The 22,209-nt window shown below is 48.0% G+C and overlaps 5 protein-coding genes across 5 annotated transcripts; 3 read left to right on the top strand and 2 right to left on the bottom strand.

Annotated features, from left to right (window-relative positions):
* Positions 1 to 5,390: 5,390 nt before the first annotated feature.
* Positions 5,391 to 11,948, top strand: MYCFIDRAFT_180243 (uncharacterized protein; the record flags this gene model as incomplete). The annotated part of the gene is made up of 7 exons (XM_007934121.1): positions 5,391 to 5,408; positions 9,872 to 10,730; positions 10,757 to 10,944; positions 10,976 to 11,610; positions 11,653 to 11,724; positions 11,751 to 11,820; positions 11,859 to 11,948. The coding sequence occupies 7 exons, from the start codon at positions 5,391 to 5,393 to the stop codon at positions 11,946 to 11,948; spliced, it is 1,932 nt and encodes a 643-aa protein (XP_007932312.1).
* Positions 11,949 to 12,014: 66 nt separating this feature from the next.
* Positions 12,015 to 16,135, bottom strand: MYCFIDRAFT_180242 (uncharacterized protein; the record flags this gene model as incomplete). The annotated part of the gene is made up of 24 exons (XM_007934120.1): positions 12,015 to 12,030; positions 12,064 to 12,257; positions 12,288 to 12,363; positions 12,397 to 12,445; positions 12,470 to 12,587; positions 12,622 to 12,749; positions 12,794 to 12,964; positions 12,997 to 13,102; positions 13,137 to 13,156; positions 13,187 to 13,247; positions 13,283 to 13,306; positions 13,332 to 13,348; positions 13,388 to 13,450; positions 13,482 to 13,775; positions 13,802 to 13,820; positions 13,863 to 13,907; positions 13,931 to 13,938; positions 13,966 to 14,102; positions 14,137 to 14,284; positions 14,324 to 14,335; positions 14,379 to 14,492; positions 14,530 to 14,751; positions 14,801 to 14,842; positions 14,884 to 16,135. 24 exons carry the CDS (start codon positions 16,133 to 16,135, stop codon positions 12,015 to 12,017), a joined length of 3,336 nt encoding a protein of 1,111 aa, XP_007932311.1.
* A 47-nt stretch (positions 16,136 to 16,182) lies between these two features.
* On the top strand, positions 16,183 to 17,609 carry MYCFIDRAFT_180241 (uncharacterized protein; the record flags this gene model as incomplete). The annotated part of the gene is made up of 5 exons (XM_007934119.1): positions 16,183 to 16,208; positions 16,237 to 16,329; positions 16,364 to 17,400; positions 17,427 to 17,549; positions 17,590 to 17,609. The coding sequence occupies 5 exons, from the start codon at positions 16,183 to 16,185 to the stop codon at positions 17,607 to 17,609; spliced, it is 1,299 nt and encodes a 432-aa protein (XP_007932310.1).
* A 314-nt stretch (positions 17,610 to 17,923) lies between these two features.
* Positions 17,924 to 20,224, bottom strand: MYCFIDRAFT_180239 (uncharacterized protein; the record flags this gene model as incomplete). Its single annotated transcript, XM_007934118.1, has 5 exons — positions 17,924 to 17,958; positions 18,019 to 18,210; positions 18,233 to 19,782; positions 19,812 to 19,915; positions 19,943 to 20,224. 5 exons carry the CDS (start codon positions 20,222 to 20,224, stop codon positions 17,924 to 17,926), a joined length of 2,163 nt encoding a protein of 720 aa, XP_007932309.1.
* A 348-nt stretch (positions 20,225 to 20,572) lies between these two features.
* Positions 20,573 to 22,039, top strand: MYCFIDRAFT_205514 (uncharacterized protein). The gene is made up of 2 exons (XM_007934117.1): positions 20,573 to 20,618; positions 20,666 to 22,039. Exon 2 carries the CDS (start codon positions 21,304 to 21,306, stop codon positions 21,982 to 21,984), a length of 681 nt encoding a protein of 226 aa, XP_007932308.1. The 5' UTR covers positions 20,573 to 20,618; positions 20,666 to 21,303; the 3' UTR covers positions 21,985 to 22,039.
* Positions 22,040 to 22,209: the final 170 nt, after the last annotated feature.

Genomic DNA, 22,209 nt, shown 5'->3' with positions numbered 1-22,209 from the left:
ACTTGTATAGGACGTTAGTTACTACCCGGAGGTTAGCAATAACATTTAGCGTAGTATAGTAAAGGAGGCTCTCCGCTAGTGTCTAAAGCGGCTGCATCTAAATAAGACACTTAATCTACGAGAGTTACAGGTTGATATTGTTAATACTCTAATCTTCGCTTAGTTAGATATACTCTAGATCGCACGTACTAGTAAGGGCAAGAGTCTTAGATTCTAGGCTTTTACTATAATAACTAGATTAATAACACTATAGATCGTCCCTCTTAATCGTCTAGGTAAAGAGTAGATAGATAATGTTAACCGTATAAATATATAAGGCACTACGACTACTAGCTTGATCCGATTATACTATATCGATATAGAGGTAAAGAAGTTGGATCCGTAGATCCTCGAGAAGATCCGCAACGGCGATTACGACTATATTGTCCTTAGTCTAGAGTAGGTATACTCCCTAGAGTTCAAGGCCCTACTACGAGACCTAGCTATACGCGATCGTATTAGGGCCTTTATTATCGACGAATGCTACCTAGTTAAGAAGTAGGGAGAGAAGTTTCGACTAGAGTATATCTAGGTTAAGCAGCTCCGAAGCTTACTACGTCGAGATACGGTCTGCCTTTATACCTCCGCGACTTTGTCTAATAATACGGAAGCCTTTATACTTACGTACTACGGTCTTCGTCCGAAGGGATTGGAACTGTATTAGACTAAGGTTATCCGTAGTAGCATCGATCGATACGATACTATATACATCCTAAAGACTATCCCGTTTAACTATCTCTCCGACTACGACTACTAGTACTTCCTTGTCGATAAGGCGATCGGTACTAACGGGTAGGCAACGCTATATCTAATCCCGAAGACATTGGCATTTGTCGATAGTCGGAAGCATATCTAGAACTTCATTAATATCGTACGCTAGTAGCTAGTAGACAAGAGCACTACTGCTAAACTCGAGAACCTAGATCTCGACCCTAAGATAATATATACCTAGGATAATAAGGGCATTAACGTTAAGAAGACCGTATCTTAGTATACTAGCACTGTCTTAGTATACGATTAGGCTAAGCGATACAAGGAGTATACTAAGCGCGATAAGTCGGATATAGACTATACTTAGATTCGTATTATAGGTGCTACGACCTCTATAAGTACTAGCATTAATATCGGTAATATCGAATATGCGATCTAAGTTAAGATAGCTATTACTAAGGATATTAAGGATGTTAACTAGCGCTTAGGTCGTATCGGTCGTTCCTTACTAGAGGGCAAGCGAGTATATACGTTCCTCTTCTTGCTATACTATATCGACGATACGGTAAAGACGGCAAAGGACGGCACTATCGGTATCGTCGAGAGCTCAACTATAGCCGCGTAGCGTCGTAGGAATCGTCGTCGTCGTCGCTGCGCGAATACTAGACCGAGTATATTAAGCCGCGAGATGCCCGGTAAAGATGTCGGTAGTATTAGTAACTTTAATAATATATCCGACCTAGAGTCGCTCTTCGGCTCTAATACTAGTAATAGCCTAGATACGAGCACCGCCCCTATAGCAGCGGGTCCTAAGGAGTCTCTATTCGGTAGATACGATGTGCCTATTAATAACAAAGGCAAGAAGAGCAGAAAGAAGAAGGATAATAGCTAGAACAATACCGAGCTTAGGTAGCGTAAGGAGATCCCTAACATCTTCCTCTCTATATATAACGACTACCTGCGCGACAATAGCTACTGCCCTCGCGTAGTAATAAATAACTTCCTCGGAGAAGCTCGCAGCCTGTACCTACTAGAAGGCCGAGCTAGTAAGAAGGAGTGTTGCAACATCTGCAACCCTAAGTTGTTTAAGATCCTACCTATAGTACTAAAGCAACTAAAGCTAGTTTCAAAGCTAAGCAGACTAGGATCTCGTATATACTACGGCTTGCTACCGATAGTTAAGTAGTGCTCGGTGTAAGCAAACAAGTTGCTAGAGTATACCGGCATACGCTCCTTCAATATGCCTACCTAATACTTTATACCTAACACTCTCTAGTAGCAGCTTATAGAAGTCTTTACTCTAGCTAAGAATCTAGATAATTAGGATACTAATATTAAAGGCTACCTCGCAGATACAGACCTAGATACTACCGAAGGCAATCTAGTACGTATAGCGAACGCACTAGTATATACTAAGGTCCTATTGCTAAAGGATTAGAGTCGATAGGACAGGATTCCTAATCTTATTGTCGCACTTAAGGGCATAGCTACTAAGGTCTTTAAGGATGTATCGACGGCTTAGGCTAAGTATACAAAGCGGAGTTAGGAGCGGAAGGAGGCAGAGGCTAATAAGAAGAAGGTAGAGGAAGAGGCCGCAAAGGCTACTAAAGAGTAGGCTGCTGCTAGTCTACTAAAGCTATTAACTCTAGAAGAGTAGCGAGAGCTCCGAGGCTAGATGTAGAAGAGCATCTCGGAGGTAGCAAAGACTAAGTCGTATCGCAAGTAGGTAGCTATTAGTTCCCTCTTACGTAGGCACGTCTAGAGCTAGCAAGGCGGAGCTGCTCCTAGACCTTCTATACCTAGACCTTCTATACCTAGACCTTCTGTACCTAGACCTTCTGCACCTAGACTAGCTCCTAGACTAGCTTTTAGATTATCTGCCGCTGCTAGATTATCTCGACAAGCTCGTAAGCTAAAGCGTAAGGCAAGCAAGCTATTAGAGGTTCTCCGAAATGCCTTCGCTACCGAAGCAGCTACTTCTATTAGCATAACAACTGTACAAAGCTCGGACACGGAGGATGCTTCTACTATCAGTTCTACTATACCGCGTCTACGCTTGTTCTCTCTAGACCGTAACACTCCCGTCGACCCGGTAGTAGTATAGGAGATGCTTAACCTAACTAATCGCGAGCAGCGCAACTTAGTGTCCCGGAGCAGTCGTATTAGAAAGGTAACCGCTAGGGGTAAGCAGGTTTAGGGAGCTAGTAGTCGTAAGAGAAGCCTAAGTCTTGCTAGTCTTACTAGCTAGGGAAGTTAATCCGATATAGGCTAGGATTAAGGGTCGGGCATATTCCCTACTACTCTTCTATTGTGTTATTGCAAGCTCGCTACTATATAGAAGCTGCTATATAGAATTAGCGCTAGAATTGGCGCTAGAATTAGCATTGGAATTAGCATTGGAATTGGTATTAGCACTAGAATCGGCATTGGAATTGGTGTTAGAATTGGCATTTAATAAGGTCCTTTATTACTACCCTTCTATTATGTCCTTATAGGCTCGCTATGTAGGCTCTTCTATTATGTCCTTATAGGCTCGCTAAGTATGCCCTCGTAGTCGAGTATATTGCCTTAGCTATTAACGCGCTTGTCGGTAGTCTTAGTCGTACGTCGATAGCTAAATAGTATACTAGCTCCTCGCTACCTTCTATTATGTCCTTATAAGCTCGCTAAGTAGGTTTGCCCTCGTAGTCGACTCGTAGTCGAGTATATTGCCTTAGCTATTAATGCGCCTCGTAGTCTGTCTTATATAATAGTCGATAGTTAATAGTCGTAAAAATCGTATATAGGAGCTAGTCGAGAAGCGTAAATTCGAGGAAGCGATAAGGATACCGAGTCCCGCTAAGACCCCGGATTTAATAGAGTAGAGCGCTTAATTAGTAGGATTAAACGTTATAACTGCTTCCTTCCGCGTATTAATAACACCGACTTTTACGACTTTTACGACTTTCACGACTTTTACGACTTTTATAATAGTATATTACTAATGTAGCGAGATACGTCGATTAAGCGCATTTCTAGCAAATGGCGCTAACAAAAGTGTCTAATACGATAACGACGGCCGCCTTAGGTACTAAGAACCGCCTCTGAAACTCGAGAAGTTACTAACACTACTAACACTAACACTATACTTATTGCACCGCAGCTATTAGCACTACAATATATACGGTAAGGATAGATACGTAGAGCGATAACATGCATCGAGCGCTCGTAAAAGCACCCTTCGAGAAGCTACGACAGCCCTCTTACGTTAACGCCCTCTATTGCTTAGACTCTCCCTAGAACGATCATTCCGATAACTAGTTACTATATAAGGTAGAGAAAAAACGAACAGTAGCGTCCGGGGATCTGTTTAACTAGCGGCACTAAGCGGCTATAGAAGCACACGCCTAGAAGCACACTAGAATTACACATAGCCTATATGCTACGCGCAATGCGCAACAATTAACGCATTCTATTACTAACTATAGTACGTATAACCGAAGACAAGGTATATAGGACGGGACTTATTAAGCGAAACACGACAGCGATTGCTAAAGCGACACTTATTAGTACCTAGATAACAATAGAGTGTAACCGCGCCCTTAGTATCTCTAAGAGACACCGTAGAAAAAGGTTGTCGAGCGCAATGTTAATACGCTTACGCACTACAGTCGGATAGTAGTCTTAATACGCTCGGTTCGGTTCGGTACGTACTATAGTCGAATAGCAGTCTTGATGCGCTAAGCGGCGTACTTAAAGGACTGCAGTCGTATAGCAGTAAAGACTAAGACTAAGCGCCTTCGGGCTTAAGTATATAGAGGCCCTTACGCAACGACTAAGGTTATATCTAATAGTCCTAACGAAGGCGTTACGCCGACTTAACTAGATACGTTCTCGAGAGCTATTATCCTATAAAGAATCCAAACGTAGGAAGCCTATAGCAATGCTACGAACCTATCAACTACTTAGTAGGAGAGTCGCTATCGAGCCGCTACTTAAGGTATACCTTACTAAAGAGTTTTTACCGAGTTAGACCGTCGGCCGTATTATAGGTATACCTTACTAAAGAGTTTTTACCTCCGCCAATCTATCTAAGACCTCTATAGTTTGCTGTACTAAGACAAGACTGCGATCTAACAATAATAATAACTATGCTCTTTTAGTTAAATACGCAGTCGGCGCCTGCTAAAGCTATAGAAAACAACCTACTCGCTAGGAGAGTCGCGTTCGTAACGTCTTGCTTAGTAAAGCCTATCGGAGACCAACCTCGAAGGAAGGACTAAATAAACTACCTACCGAGGAACCTTAACTATTAGATAAGCGGCTCTGTCGGTAGTAAGCCGCAGAACTAGCAAGGAATAGTGTTAATCGCTATAGAGCTACCTATATGCGACAAAGAGGTATCGACACTATTGCTAAGAAGCCGATAGCTAGTGTATTGCTAGGGGTGTTAGTGTGTTAGTGTGTGTATATATAGAAGAAGAAGAAGTTAAACTAGAAAGCGGAGGTCTATATACGCCTCGTAGGTAAGGTCTGCCTCTACTAATAGCAGCGCGACAATAGTAAGGCAATAATAACGGCTATCCTTCGCTATACTCTCGAGGCAAGAGCGGCGAGCAGTTCACTATATTAGTGCCTAAGGTTATAAGGCTAAAGAGGATATGGATCCGAGACAGTATGTATTCGATCTACGTATTCGATATAGTAACCTAGTAACCCTCTACTCTACGCTTTACTCGAAAATCCTTTACCTCCGCTAGTACCCGAAACACCTCCGCTAGCACCCGCACTAGCACCGTTATCTCCTATTAGATCGAGCATAGCATTAGTAGCTGCATTAGCCTATATATCGTCGTATCCCTCTATCGTAGCATTCTCTAATAGACTACGATCGACTCTAGTACGGTTAAGCGCATTAGTAGACCTATAAGCTGTGTCTTCTATTATAGACGGCCTACTATCGGCGTAGCGCTTATAGATAGCATTAATCTTAGCTACTTTATCTAGCAGTATGTTAATACCAATCTAGTGGATATCGATAGATAGGACACTATTAGTACTATCCTTCTTAGTTAGGCTATCCGTAACGAGTTTGTCTGCTAGACTAAATACATTATTAGTTGCATCCTTACTGCGGTGCGCACTATTCGGCTTGATATTGCTTAGACTAGTCTCGAAGATAGCTTTTACAACCCGAGACGACTCCCGATTCAATGCTACTTTCTTAAAGGTCGCTATAATATCGTATATCGAGTTTCCGAAGTACTTATAGTCCTTAGAGTAGTCTAGGTTATGCAATTCTAGCTGCTTATCTATAGCGATAGCCTTGCCTCGAATACCGGAAGGATTGATTATACTGTATATAAGGATAGCGGTTTGTAGTTTCTTATTAGTTGCTTCGCTAAGCAGCTAGCGAAAGTATAGTATCTCCCGGCTATAGTTAAGCTAATAAGCTCCGAAGAAATAGATAACGAGATAGTCGACTAGTCGACGAATGTAGCTAATATCCTGCATCCGTATAGCCTTCTTAAGAGTATAGAAGAGCTCGGCCTCCTAGAGTATACGGTATATAGTAGTATACGATAGGTTTAGACTAACTAGATTCTCGATCGTATTACTATCCTTATCCTTAGTGCGACGGCTAACCTAAGCCTCGGCGGTAAATGCCTACTAGTAGATGTTATTAATTATAGTAATATATTGCTCTAGCGTTAGCTTAGCGATTGCTTTTAGGTATATCTCCTTACGAGACTTATTACCTTTAGCCTAGCTATTATCTAGATAACCGTAGTTAATTAGCTACTGCTTCGCCTGTCTATTTACTCTACTCCGTATACCGCGAGAAATAACATCCTAGGATGCAAAGAACTTCGGCTTCCGGTTAGTAATGCCTTTTAGAGTCTAGAATAGAGCATTATCGAACACACAATAATCGAGGTGTTCCTTATCGCCGTTACTCGCCTAGTACGTCTTCAATATAGTGTAGTAGTAGTTTATAAAGTAGTAGAACAAGGCAGGGCATAGCAGAGCCTAGTCTTTACGGTTATATGCCTTCTAAGCTTTAACACTCTCGAACATAATGCTTAGTATACGCACTAGTATTATATTGTCGCTAGCAACAAGTCGTAAGCGGGTCTCGAAATCCTTATCGCGATCTAGACTAAGATGTCTAGGCTAGATATCCTCTTGAATAGCGATTATACCCTTAATAGAGGCCTCATTATTGAACGACACTAGTATAGATAGGACTAGTATACGATTATGCTTTATTTCCTATATTAGGATCTATACTAGACGATAGAAATCTGTCTTATTGTTCTTAAAGATCGACTTAAGCTAATTACCTGCTATATACTCGATTGCTTCGTCGATAAAGTACTTACTAGTTATCTCCTTATATATATCCTTTACGATGTTAGCGATAATGTCGTTAGCATCTAATAGCTTAGACTAGTCGATTATATCCTTAGTTAGGCCCTCTCGCGGGATTATATCGCATTTAGCGATTAAAGAGGTTGTTATAGTATATTGCTTATTAGAATCTCTAGTAACCTAATTACGACGGGTGTCCGCTCGATTGAAGTTGTCGATAGCTTCGAAGGTCTACGGGTCCTTAGCCTACTTCTTTACCTCTGCCTCCTAAACCTTCGCATTCTAACCTATAATCGTGCTAATAGTAGAGGGGCTTGCGACAAGACCGACAGCGTTTAGTATATTTATAACTTTGGTCTTTATGCTATTTGCGATATAGAACACACCTAACGCATTAGCTATCTAGTTAGAGTTCTTTAAGGCGATAGAGTAGGTAACAATAGCGGTAATTATAGTAATACGCTTCTTACGTAGGCCGCGCTTGTCCTTGAACTATTGCTAGTATTGCTTCTGTTTACTCTTCTAGTTAGGAAGCAGCTTGTCGTATAGGAGACTATACTACTCTAGCGCCTCGTTATAGATAATATTATCTATCTCGGTAATATCGAGCTGTTCTATACTCTACTAAGGGTTGTATTCGCCGAAGAACTTCTTGCTAATAAGGCCCTTTAATTCCTTACACAATATACGACTAGATAAGAACTCTTCGTAACCGAGTGCCCTACGGATCTTCTCGATATAGCGGCGATACTTAGGCTTGCTAGGTCTGCCGGCGTACTTGTTTACTACCTCCGGCAACGTTATATTACACTCGTCGATGAACTTTATAATCTCTTTATACTTCTAGTTCTTGTCTCTTCGAGCAGCTCGACGTACGCGCTTAGGCTTATCTATAACTACGTCTAGGCCTTAGTCTTTATCGTCTTTATCGCTAGCATTCGACGGCGTGTAATTATTATCGGAGACCTCTCTATTAGGAAGGCCTCGCTCGAGTCGGAGGTCTTCGTCGTCGCTAAGACCGCTAGTATCGAAGTTATCTTTATCTTTATCTTTATCTTTATCCTCCTCTTCCTCTTCCTCCTCCTTATCCTTATCCTTATCCTCGTCTTCTTCTTAGCCGGCCGGATTTGTACCGCCTACGCCGTTATTACGAGCAAGCTCCTCGAGGGTTATACTACCGAATTAGCTAGTCGGTAGGACAGAACTTAGCGCATTATTAGAAGTCTCTATAATAGCTAGCTTAAGAAGAGATCGGTCGGTTTGTAGGTAATAGTAATACAAGAGATAGTCGCGTATATAGGCGTAGATACGAATACAGATACGGTTGCGATTACGGTAGACGTAGCGGCGGCGAAGTTAAAGGTAGAAGAACGCTTAAGTCGTGTTTGCTAGCTAAGAGTAGATCGCGTCGTTACGTTATATCGTATATACGTACGCACGGACCGAGATACGGGTAGGAATATACACTAGAAGCCGCTAGAAACTTGTTACTTCTTGTTACCGCTCTTCTATATACTCGACTAGGTATATATTCTCTTCCTAATACTCGCGCGCTTCGATTGCAATATCGATATTATAATATCGATATTACAATACCGCGTCTAATAACTATAGCCGCCTCCGACGAGAATCTCGTATAGAATAAGCTTCTTTCCGATATTGCTATACGCGTCGATCGTATTAACCTACCGAAGAAGAACCCCTTTAAGATCGACTATTGCTACGACGGCTTCTAACGCCCGAGCCGCGAGTCTATATATATAGTACTACGCCTTAGGTACTAGGAGCTACTATAGCTTATCGCGGATATTAAGGCAGAGCCTACTACTAATTAGCTCCTAAAGCGCACTATTGTTAACAATGTCCTTTAGCGTATCTTAAAGGACTTTATAGAGTTTAACGAGCGTAATAAGCAACTAAATAAGCAATAGATCGATACGCTCTAAGACCTAATCTTCGGAGATAGCGAGGATACTAAGCTCGCTAATAAGACCGACGGAAAGAACTCTATACTATCTAAGGCATTCGCCTTGATAACTAGTACGTACGCCGAGGAAGTAAGATATAAGATGCGATATACGATATACTAATTCTACTATAGGAGATCTCGGTCAAGTCGCTCTACTATATTAGCTAGGTTTGAATACGCCTATCTTCTACGGATAGGTTATTAGCGACGCTTCTACTACCGAGTAGAAGGTATTGCATATAACTACTAGTATAGATAAAGTCGATTAGGTAAAGGCTTAGCACCTAAATCTAGCCTAAGGCAGTACTTTAGTAGGATTTTCTATATAATAGTTGTTTCTTAACTATACTACATCTCGTAAAGGTCGGACTAGCGCTAAATGAATCGCAAGGTTAGACTCTACGGTAGTATATAGGAAAATAGGTAGGTTAAAAAACGCGATTTTAGGTAGTTACCGTAGCGGCTAGCTATAGTTCGACTAGTATCCGGATTTAGTGTATTTCTTAATAGCACTACGTCGTATACATATGATTTTTAGATTATTAAATTCAGAATTGCACGCGCTACAATCTCTACGTATTAGAATGTTGTATTTCGCGTTATATATTAACCTCGTATTTTGGTAGAGGGCTATATACCGAATCTAGGACAATTAGTCTCAGACCCGTAGGCGAAGAATTAGTCTCCAGTGCTCCTATTAGCTGTTCTAAAAGGGTAAATCTGTTCCGAGAAGCCGCAAAGTCTAATTAATACACGTAATTGCAAGCTGATTCTTCGTCTATAGGTCTGACATTGAGGTAGGCCCGAGCATCAGCATCACCATCACCATCAACATCATCAGCATCGGCATCAGCATCAGCCATACCTCCACTGCCTCCGCTGCCTCCACTGCCTCCGCTGCCTCCTCCTTCTGTTGGCCATCTTGCGCATCAACACCATGCGCCCAATCAAATCGGCAATCATGTCCAGCCAAGACCCAACATGCCACTCCCCCAGGAGCCTCTACCTTCACCATACGCCTATCCTCGGGGTCAAGAGCGTATGATAAGCGATGATTTTCAGTCACCACCCTTCGCGAAACAGTATTCCATTGATCCGTTCCAAGAGACTCGCAGAAACCACCACTCCTACCCGAAGGCAGACCAGCATGGCGCTCCGCTACAACATTCAACTGAGCCTACTGAATGCGACCAGATTCGGCGGAATCTATTCCTCCAAGGCGCTCATATCAGACCCGCTCGTGAGCGAAATCTTCATGCACCGCAGGAGAACCTGAGTTTGTTCGTGCAATCACTGTCGAATCCATTAGGCCCTCTGGCATCACATTCAATTCCTGCCTCGCCACCTCATCTGGAACAATCTTCAACATCACAGGAGCTACTGGCCAAGCAACAAATCGACCCACTAGTGCATGCTTCCGCCACGTTTCCTCCTCCAGTCCGTAGGCAGTCGTTCAACCTGCTTCCCTATTCTCCTCCGCCGCCTCCTCTCTCAAAGCCTTGGCAAGAGAAACAACCTCAGCAGCTATTATCACCAAGGCGACGTATCACGGATCGGCAGTGGTCATCACGAGCGGAGCAATCAACGGTAATTGACCTGCCTTTAAGAACCAATGTCTCTCCTCTACCTCCTACTCCTCGAGTTCATCGCAATAGCGGGAGTGACTTTGGACATTGTTCTCGAAAGTCATTCCAACTGGTCTCGGCCCTCGAGTTTATCGCAATAGCGGAGGGCACTTTGGACATTCGTCTCGGAAAGTCGCTCCTCCTCCTCCCGGTCCTCGAGTTGATCGCAATGGCGGGAGTGACTTTGGACATGCTTCTCGAAAAGTCACTGCTCCACCGCAAGGATTCTTCGTTCCGGATATCTACCCAGTGACAGCAATCGCCGTCATCGATTTCAAAGATCAGTGAAGCCATTCTGCCCGGAGAATACCCTCTTTCCAGCCTACCAGATACCACAGAGCGAACTCGGTCTGGCCAAGAATACCATGTTTCCTCCCCACCAGATAGCACACAGCGAGCTCCATTTGGCCGAGAACACCCTATTTCCTGCCCACCAGATACCATACAGCGAACTCGATCTGGCACAGAATACTCCCTTTCCAGCCTACCAGATATCACACCGCGAATTCGATCTAGCCCTCCTCCAGCTTCAGCCATTCTGCCAGGCGAATACCCTCTTTCTAGCCCACCAGTTACACCGCGAACTCGATCTGGGCCTCCTCTTTCGACCAATGCACTAGAAGATATGAGCGATCGAGTCACTCGCTTGTCCGTGTCGGCGCAAAACAACACGGATAGCATTCCCGCGATGCCAGAGGTAGAACCACCACCGCCATCACCGACACTGCCAGAACCACGACAGTCTTGTCGACCCAGCATTCCGGCAGTTGTGAGCAAAATCACTGCTGGTCAAAGCAGCTGGAGAAAGTGGAATGTGAAAGAGACGTGGAAAGATGGAACCGCTACTGCTGCTGCATCGTATGATCTGGGATGCGGAGATTTTCAGCAAAGCGGAGGCGGAGGGCAGCGACAAACGTTTGGAATCAAATGCTTGGCGAGGTAATGTGCATGCCGTAGTGGCCTTCTCGCTTTCGTTTCGCTTGGCAATTTTTGTGGATCGGAGAAGTATTTGGGTGCTGGAGAGGAATCGTCTCCTATTCTGATCTGGTTTATAGTTCTCGCTCTCGCCAGACTGAATCGAAGGACACCCCACAATGTAAAGAAGCATTGCGAGATGCGCAAGTTGTGGACGGGCGCACGTTGCTCATAACATTTCTCATCAGGACAACTTGCTGGCCTCCAAAAACAGCAGCAATTTGATCGAAACGCGCGCGTTGTCGGCGAAGCAGCGTAACTTGGCGAAATCATCATGATACAGTAATTCTTTACCGACAATATTTACAATCTTTCTCCGCAAGCCTCGAATGCCTCACGCAAGATTATCCCGCTCGGGACCTCGACGACGGAATGCTCAATCGCCATCTGCACGTCGTCGCCGGCGGCCTGATGATGGTGCACCGCGATCCTGGCTCGTGCCATTTCTTCTCTTCCTTCTTGGCCTCTTCATGGTTCTCAGACCACGCGTAGACTGGCCTCTGGCGCCGCCATGCCATGTCAAAGGGTGCGCACAGACGATGAAAGTGGATGGTTTGATGGGTCATGTAGTGTTCCAGAAATCCAAACTTCATCACTCCATGCATATATCGACATACCTTTGACAGCCTAGCCGGAGGAGCTGAATCAGGTGTGAATGTCATCTGGATCTTCTCCAACAACTGGTCCATGCCACTTCACGAGCCACGCGACAAGTTAATGCGCAACCTGTAGCAAATGCAGGATGGGGTCGTCTCGTACGCCATGCAGACAAGTACTCAAGCCGAGCGCCATATGCAACGAACCGAGATTCTGAAGTCCAGGTTGGTTGGGCTCGCCACTCCCCAGTCATCGAGTGGTATGATCGATGTGCTCCGTTCGAGCAAGACCGTACCGCGAGTCTGATACATCAGTGGAAACTTTACATCTGGTGCAAGCTCTTCCCTCCCCCACAGCAAGAGCAGCGTGTACGCCATCCCACTCGCCGCATAATCGATCTGTACTGACTATGCGAGCAGATGGAAGTCCAAGATGTGCCTCTGGATCTATACCTCCTCCTGCTCGGAGCCTGGCAATCAGATCTGCAGTCGCTCGTAGCATCCGCTAAAATCTCCGAGCTGGAGACTCCGAGTCTGCAAATACACATCGACACAGCCCTCTCTCAGCTCTACAACGTCCTCGAAAACATTACCTATGCAGTCGACCCCGACTCCCGACACATCAACTACAGAGAAAACCCCATCCTTCACACCAAAACCCTCGCCTTCCTCATCCACGTCGAAGCACGCCTCGTCGTCTACGACCTCGCAACAACCACATGCCCCTAACCAGGACCAAAGCCACCCTCGCCATCACTAACACCCTCACCGAAATCATCCTCTCCGACATAATCCAAACCCTCGGATCCGACTGTCCCGCCATCAATACCCATACCCTCCATCCAACTCGCCACCACTCAAAACTCTCACGACAATCATTACCAACCTCTCTCAAAATCTGCCAAACCCTGCTTCCAAACCCTTCTTCTTCTTCTTCTCTGCCGTCTCGCTCTCCAAATCTGGGCGGGATACCTCACTACTCTATCTTCTTTCCTCCGCGCCGTCTCCCGCTCAACATCTCGACGCTTGGTCTTGCAACACTTCGAACATTGTCTCCATGACCACGAATCCGGGTTGGGCTGCTCAACTCATCCTTCTCCCCTTTTACGCCAATGGTTCACCTTCTCTGGAAACGAAACAGCTACCGAGGAAGATGATGCAGGTTTTTTTTGATGCGATTTTGGCTTCGAGACCGGATTCTCGGGCTACGAAGACGAGGGAGGAGAGTTTGTTGAGGGGGGATGTTGCGGCTTGGGTTGGGGGTTTTGGATGTGAGGCGATTGGGAGAGGGTTTAGAGGAGATATTGGTGAAGTGGAAGGGGGAGGAGTGTTTTGTTTGGGGGAGGTTGTTGAAGAAAGTACGGGAGGGGAGGAGGAGTGTTTTTTTTTGTTGTTTGAGAGGAAGGGAAGGGAGGGAGGGAGGGATGGAGTGGGATGGGGAGTGAAAAAGTGATATACATTTATTTGGCATGCGGTCACCCAGGGACACAATGTGAAGCGGTGGAAGTTCTAGCAAACATCAACATGCATGGGACCATGGGGACTCGCAGAAGGCTTAACAAATATCAATGTTCATAGGATCTTGGAGACCTGCACAAGGTTCAGCGAACACCGATATGCACAGAATCTTGGTCCTGCGCGCTGAATGTTGTCAATTCGCAGACAGAAATCACTGTCACTTCTTAAGCAGAGCCAGTACTTAGTCGTCTCAGCTTCTCGTTTTCAGTGCCTCTCATGTTATGTTCAGCAGCATGAGAAGTCAATGCATCGTGATGACGTCGAGGGCTTCCAGAATGAATTTGACCCGCTGATTCTGTCGATTCTGCAATTGGAAGGCTCGCGAGGAGGTCATCTTGGAATGGCTTTTGACGCTTGTAAGCATATTTTCCGGCCGATACTCGCGTGAGGTCGGAAGTCGTCGTCGTATTCTTGGATACATAGAATAAGCTGGCTGGTAGTAGATACAGTGATAACAGTCTCGTGCCTAGCGAAAGGGATCAGCTGTCGATATCTCTCCGCTGATGGGTGAAGAGATGCGTCTCAAGATAGCGGAAGACTTCCAGTCCATCCTTCAAAAGCACAAGAAGAAGAAGAAGGATGGGTCTAGGTTACGGCTTGCAGAGCGGTTTGGGACAGATGGCGGTGGCCTGGGAATGAATAATTTTTTTTCAATGAGTTTTGAAGCATGTGGGAAATGAATCGCGGATTTCGATGATCGCGACGAAACTGGACTGCCAAAAAGGTTTAGTGTTCATTTCCTTACATGTGCGCGTCTTTCCTCCAGCTTCTATGAGCATTGCCATTCGATCCCATCGTTCTTTCTCTTCGTGAAGTGGCGTGATACATCCGAAGTCATTCTTCAACGACGCCGACTTTGACCTCTTCTCCAACATGGTGCCCACTGCCCAATGCTCATCCTTCAACACCATTTTCATTCCGCAATATCTATGCTCCTTCATTCCATAAATGCCCGTTTCGTGAGCTCCTTCATGTCAACTTCTTCTTTCCTGGCTTCACCGCTACTCATTTAATACCTGCTTCCAGGCCTGGCCCAGAATCGGAGCATCGGCCGGCGCCTCATCAATCTCAGCAGGGACTTCGGGAATCTCAGGAGGACTGGGAGGATTGTCGCGAATGTTGTACGCGGCGTCCGAGATTCCTTGAAGTCGAGTTGCAGAGTCACGGTATATGGAGGACATGTCTGGTGGTGAAGATGGGGAGTCGTAGGCGGGTCGAGGGCGGCGCTGTGGATGGAGTGGAGGGGTCTGAGATGTGTGGCCAAGTTCACGCCGTGATCCGTTGCGGTCGTTTTCTTCGTCGTCGGAGCTGGACTCTTGGTTTGTGGTCATTCCAGTTCTTGGGACCGAGGATCGACGTGGCTGGTCGGTGTGCAGTGATGTGAGGCTTTGCAGAGCATGGCGTGCTCGCCCTGCATCCGGTCGACGAGGAGTCTTCTCGCCTTTGGACACAGGGCCAGGTCGCTGAGGCTTTGGAGAATATGCTGGCTCCGAAGGTGGGCTTTCTCCAACTTGTGGGACATGCTGCTGTTCCACTCCCCATGTCGGCAAGTGGTGTTCCAGAACATGTTGCCGGCGAGATTCCCCAATCGAAGACAGGCCACATTCTCCAACGTGTGGTCCGTGCTGCTGTTCCACTCCTCGTGTCGGCAAGTGGTGTTCGAGGACATGTTGCTGGCGAGATTCCCCAATCGAAGACGGGTCATGGAGAAGCCTATATCTGCGCGGTCGACGAGGTGTCTCTTCACGCTCAGGCATCTCGCTAGACTTTGGAAGCTGTGGAGGAGACGATGGTGACTGCTGATCAAGGAAAGGATCCGGCCTCTGATATCGAGGCACTGATCCTTCCTCAGCCTGTCTGTATTGGAGAGCAGTTCGGCGCTGATCCATTGTCTGGCCGGCACTGTAGTCGCGACCGACTACTTCTTGGGCTGGTGGTTGAAAAGGGTTCGGCCGAGAAGGTGGAGTTGCGAAGAGCTGTGAATGAGGAGTTGCGAGATGCTGCGAATACCACTGGCTGTATGGTTGCTGAGGCTGTGCGCGATGGCCTTGTGTGTATGGGTGGCTCTCGTCATGGGTGTAATCAGTGTGGCGTAGGAATGTCGTGTCTGGGTACTGGTCATATCCACGTTGATCGGCATCGCTGAAGGCCACCTGTTGTAGCGGGCCCAGTGAGGACTGCTGGTGAGGAGACAGAGACAGCGCGGTGGGTGGTGGCGGTGGTGGTGGTGGTGATGAAGAACTTGGTCCACGTTGATTGGCGTCGCCGGGCTGACTGAGTGCCGACATCAAGGCCGCCAGCCGGGCGTCGGTTCTCCGGTTGATCTCGTCACCCTTTGGTATGCGAGACATGGCTGTTCTCCACCCTCTTCGTGACAGCAGAGAAGTGGCGAGGAAGGATGAGTGTGAGAGAGGGCGGAGAAGCGTGTGTGACGCAAACGGCGAAGGCTGAGGAAAGATTGTGGGAAGGCTGAGGGAAGATTCTGGGAGAGAGCAGAGCGTTCTGGGAGGGAAGATTCTCCGTCTCCGGCCTGCAGCAAACAGCAGTCAAGGCATATACTTGCATGGAAATGGACGTAGCACAGCACAGCAGAAGCACAGCACAGCACCGCACCGCCCAGCGCAAGTCGACATGTCCAAGGCCAACTCCACCGCCTACGACTGGGCGAGCATCTTTGACTTCTATTGCCAGCACAGCCTTTGGGGCGGCCAAGAGTTGACGGATGGCCAGTGGGAGGCGCTTTTGCGCTCGAATCCATGCCATCCCGACAAGAGGCAGATGGAGCGTGCCAATTTCCATTATGCAGTCAAGAATCACATTGTGCCCGAGCACTTGCCTGGCCTTCTGGTCGTCAATGAGGGACGCGCCACATGGAACGTGCCGCCCCGATTCCCGCCTGCCGTGCCTGTCCCTGTCCCTGTCGATCGCTTCAAGCCCGCGGCGGTCAAAAAAGCTTGGCTTGAATTGGCCGTTCAGAATGCCGCAGCAGCATCACCACCTCCGCCGCCAGCATCACCACTACCTTCAAATCCTTCCCCACACCGCATCAAGGAGGCGCGCCAAGGCAAAGGAGCAGCCCACGACAGCGACCATGGCCATCACACCCAGAACCACGCCAGCGCACTCTCCCCGAGCCGCCATCGCCTTCGCCATCGCGACCACCGCATACAATCCCTCGAACAACAGCTCGCTCGCATGACCCGAGACGACCACGAGAAAGCGCGCCACATATCACGCCTGACTCAAGAACTCCAACACCTCCAAATCTCCAACCGCAAGAAAGACGAAGCCGTCACCGCTCTCGAGACCTCTTTCGACAACGCCATCGCTTGGGGCAAAAGAGAAATCGCGAGGCTAGAGGTCCAGAACTCAGAAACTCTCGCCCGGTTCGATGATGCGATTGCATGGGGAGAGGGTCAGCTTGCTAAAGAGAAGCACTACAATTCTCAGTTGAGACGATCTTTGCAGCGCTATTCTTCTGGCTCCGCGAGTGCGGCGGGGAGGGAAAGTTGTAGTGTTGGGAGTGAAGATGGTTTAGGTGGGAGTATTGGTAGCGTCGGTGAAGTTGAGTTGAATCGGAGTATGGGAGGCCAGGGCCAGGGTGGTCTGGATCGAAGTTTTGGCGGCCACATGCATCGGCAGTGACGGTGGCTCGAGAGGGAGTATCGGGAGTGACGTTGGCTGCAACAGAAACATTGGCAGCCAAGCTGGCCTACGTTGAAGCATGCATTGACAGTGACGGTGGCTTGAGAGAGAGCGTTTGGAGTGAGGCCGGCTCAAGAGGAGGCATTGGCATTGGCACTAGCAACGATGCTGGAATTCTGAATGTTGATGCGGGCGCGCGTGCATAGTGATTTGACCTCATCCCTTGCCAAAAACTTCGAAACTCTCCCCTCTGTTCTCCTCCGCTACGCAGGGAAATGCTGGTTTGACCAAGCCCGTGGTGTACCAAGGCATCAACAACCACAATTGGAACTCACGCATTGCCCAAACCCTAGAACAACAACTCTATAAAAACCAATTAAAAAAAACCTTGCATGTTTTGTTTTACAATCTATCTAAAATCTACGATCCCCTACGAACATTGATTTACTTTTTCTTTTCTTAATAATTCGATATTTCCTTGCTATAATCGACTTTCAACGTCCAGCGTCAAAGACCAAAAAAAAAACCCCTTGCCAGCCAGCCAGTCAGTCAGTTAGTCAGTCAGCATTCCTTGAGATTTCGTCGTCACCTCTTTTTGTGCCCTTTTTCGCCTTTTTTTTCCCCCGTTGTCCGTCTTTCTTGTTTATCCCAACCCCCCGAACCCACAAAAGAAAGAAATGAAAAAAAAAACGAAAGAAGTTCCTTCTTTCATATCTTACAATCTCCGCCCCTCTTGACGTCAACTCGAGGATCCAAATATCCAAAAAAAAGTCATGAATCTCTCTACTCCATCACACTACCACTAGCCATCTTCAACCGCTCAACGACATCCACCAGCTTGGAAACCCGCTCCGCATTCTCGAAATCCCTCACCTCGCCATTCCGAATCAAGCCATCGCGCAGCGCAAAAGCATTCTTCGTACCCGCAGCTAGAGCATCCACGGCATTCATCGCGTCTTGGGCCAGAGTGGTGGCGGTATTGACCTTGCCGGAAAGAACGTTCATACCCTTGGCGAGAGTCTTGGCGGACTTGGATGTGTTTTCTTGGAGAGTGGTGATGTCTTTGGAGGCGGTGGCCATGTCGGATTGCTGGATGGATATGCCTTTTGCGAGGGCTTTGACGGTGTTGAGGGTGTTGTTGCGGAGGGCGGTGACGTCTTTGGAGGTGTCTTGGGCAAGGGAGGTGGTGGTGTTGGTTTGGGTTTGGAGAGCATTCAGGCCTTTGGTGAGGGCTTTGACGATGTCGGATGTGTCTTTGACATCCTTGGAAGCGGATTGAGCGAGGGAAGTGGCTGTGGCGGCCTGGTCTCCCACCATAGTGATACCCTTGGTGAGAGCTTTGGTAGCATCGAGTGTGCCTTGACGGAGATTGTTGACGGCTTTGGAAGTGTCTTGAGCACGAGAGGCGTGATCGGAAATGGCTTCGTCGTGGGTGCAGAGGAGGGACTCGGCGCTGCGGAGACGATCAGAGGTAGTGTTGATTTGCTGGGTGGTGCCATTCACACGAGAGTCCAGAGCTGCAAGGCGGCTCTCGGAGGTGCTGAGACGGCCATGATTGGTGTCGATCGCACGGCGATGACGCTCAAGACGTGAGTCCACGCCGTTAAGACGACCTTCGTGGGTATTAACACGGCGAGTATTGGTGTCGATGTTGTGGCGGTGACGGTCCAGACGAGTCTCATGGGTATCGAGCCGGCCTTCGTGGGTATCAAGACGACTGGTGTTGGTGTTGATTTGTTGTCGGTGCCGGTTCAGACGAGTATCATGATCGTCGATGCGGGAGGCGGTGCCGGCATGTGCAGGAGCAGAAGGTGTCTGCAAGAAGACCGGAGACTGTGACCGACGAGGTGTTGCTGGCGGCGTCAGAATGTTGCTGCCCGGAGCTGGTACCATCACAGGACGGCCTGAGCTTGTCGGAGTAGCAGCGATTTGACTGGGAATAGCCTCAAAACTCCAGCCCGCATTGGGGAACGGAGCACTGAAGGCGTCACGGCCGGCAAGGATAGCATTGGCACTGTTGATAATGCTTGTCCAGCCGATCTTCTGGCCACGGGAATTCACCTGGGTTGGATGTGGTGATGAGCCATCTGGCCCAAATCTATCCATGGCCCCAGTGACACGCTTCATAATGTCGACCCAGATGTGCGGGCCGTAGCATGTCTGGATGCCGAGATCGTTGGCGAAGGTGATCAGGGTAGAGGATGGTGGCTTGGCGCCACTCTTGTAGATACCATGCTTCGCAGCAGTGGCAATGAGGAAGTTCTTGAAGGATGGATCGGTATAGGAGATCTTGGAAGGGCAGCCGAGTGCAGCGTCGGCCTGTGCAGCGTAGAAGCCAAGCTTCAAGGCCAGGCTGCCGACTGCAGAGGAGCCGAAGACAACCAGTTGGATGTATTTTGGCTATGCCATAGAGTCAGCACGATGATATGAAGAGATTGGAGAGGCAGAGCGTACCTTGAGGAGCGGGATGGCCTCGTTCTCTGGCGCTGAATCATCGTTCAGCAACACAATACCAGACTCTTGGTGACGGCGAGCGAGAGTGGAGGGCTCGCACCAGGCAGCTGGCACGCGAACAAGCATGTTGGTAGTAGATTGGGCTTTGGGCAAGTAAGGAAGCTAGGCAGTAAGTGAAGAGATGCAAAGAGAAGCGGGATCAGAGGCAGTACGTCGAAAGATAGACGGATGAAGAGAGGAGCGACGGATGGGCAGAAGGCGAGCTTTTGAACCTCTCCGCGCGTCTGTTGTAGCGCAGTGCGTGTTGACTGGAGGCCCAGAGTGGCATTCTTGCATGGCATATCATGCTTGCTGTATCAGGCTACGACGATGCGTTGTGCCGTTCGTGGAGATATCCGCAGGCAGGTCGCTGAGCATGGGAGGATGTGATCTCAGCCTGGTTCCCGCGTGCGGAGACATTCCTCTGCATGGAACTTCCGATCTTGATGCCCTCGAGAGGCGTAGGCCCGATCAAAACTCAACATGATCGTTGGTTGCTGTATAGAGCAATCACGTTAACGGGAAAGGAAGGATGAAAGAAATTGACGCTTTCGACCTCCGCATTCAGGCCGCCAAGAAATCTCGAATTTTAGCCCAGATTGCCAAAGTCGGCCGGCCTCACCGGATACAATCCACTTCTTCGACAACATCTTCGCAATTTGGCGTGTTTTCCTATTCTGATGCGAAGGCGACCTTGTTCGTGCGACCCAATGAAGAAAAGGTGCTTGAATTGATGGGTACAGTGTGATTGGTGTACGCCTCCTTTCCAACTCCAGCCACCTCCGAGATCCATCCATCTCCATACCAAAACACCCCTTTCCCATCACCTCGATGTCGCGACACGGAATGCCCGATCGAGGCAGCCTGACTGCACACTTCTCGTCCAAACGCGCTTCCTCCGCTCCTTCATCGGCCTCCACACGCTCTGCCGACCTCAGGCACCCGAGTGGACGTGGCCTCCCACGATTCCGCCAACCATACCGATCTTCACCATACCGATCTTCATGACAACTCGAAAGCCAACGCCAAGGTCAATGCCCATGTGGACGAGAATGCCTCTTCATTCGTGCAAAGTGGCGTGGCATGAAAGAAGAAGCAATACATGACTTGGGCAAAAAGAATTCCATTCCATTCTCGGCGTTGAACTTCCATGACTTCCACTCCCCACGAGTGTTGACAAGAACAAGCACAGTGTAGAACATGCACAGTTCTGATTCACTTTTCCCTTTGTGTCTGAAACAGTTTGCTCAGTTGACTGCAGCAGCAAACTCTTCCCCAGTCTTTGAAGAAAAAGAAAAGAATCTTTCCTTTCGCCTCTTCTTCGCAACCACCCAACCTCTCCCACAAAGCAAAGCAGCGCTCGAACTCCACCTCACGAATCATGAACATCAAAACCCATCGCCAATCCAACGCCAACACCCACAACCCAACCCCAAACATGACAGGAGCACCACAGCAGCCAACAATCCGCCTCAAACCCTTCTACCGCAACTTCTTCATCCCCATCCTCACTCTCCTCTTCTCTTTCCGCTATACCGACGAAGACATCCTTTCGAAATTGAGGAAAATCTCCAAGAAACGATACTGCTGGGGTTTGTGGCAAGGCTTCGAAGTCGAAGAACAGCTCTGTTTGGCGGGAAATCGGCACGGTTGTAGGCGGTGGAGGAGTTTGGACATGTTCTCGCCGCCGCTGCAGAAGTGTGATGAGTGTCGGAAGGTGGTGAGGGCGAAGAGGAGGCTGGGAGGGAGGAAGAAGATGGTTATGGTTATCGTCATGCTCATTCTGGTTTTGGGGGCGACTTGGTGGATGATGAGTTGGCGGGAAGATGTGGTCCTCCGATTGGAGAAGGAAGGAGAGAAAGAGGTGCTAGAAAAAGGAAAGGAAATGTGCAAGGGAAAGGGCTGTGAGAAGGAAAGGGAGTGGGAGGCGGTGACGAGAACAGCCACGGACACGAATTGGGCGACGACAAGATGTGATGGCACTGATTCGGCGGGTCGGCGCACTTCGACGATTTGTGTGAGTGCTCTTTCGACTACGACTGTGGAGTCGTTTTACATTTGATAGACGGAAGTGGCGGAGATCCAGAATTCGGCACGCCGACTTTTATACCATCCCGCAAGCCTTCCCCCTGGATGTCATATACCTCTCTCATGACACTCCATTATAGAAAGACATGGCACATGGCCGCCATGACCTGATCCACCCCTCAAATACCCCTTCGAGTAAACTCTCCCCAGAGATTGATCAGAAGGTCATCGGCGGGAGCATGACACTCCATCATAGAAA

This window comes from Pseudocercospora fijiensis, assembly GCF_000340215.1.
Source record: "Pseudocercospora fijiensis CIRAD86 unplaced genomic scaffold MYCFIscaffold_15, whole genome shotgun sequence".
NCBI classification, from domain to species: domain Eukaryota; kingdom Fungi; phylum Ascomycota; class Dothideomycetes; order Mycosphaerellales; family Mycosphaerellaceae; genus Pseudocercospora; species Pseudocercospora fijiensis.
Note: the sequence above shows the minus strand (reverse complement) of the source record. Positions and strands in the feature narration are given on the sequence as shown.

What these genes read in the sequence shown, in the direction of transcription:
- MYCFIDRAFT_205514 (XM_007934117.1), top strand. Translation starts at nt 21,304, where the DNA reads ATGAACATCAAAACCCATCGCCAATCCAACGCCAACACCCACAACCCA.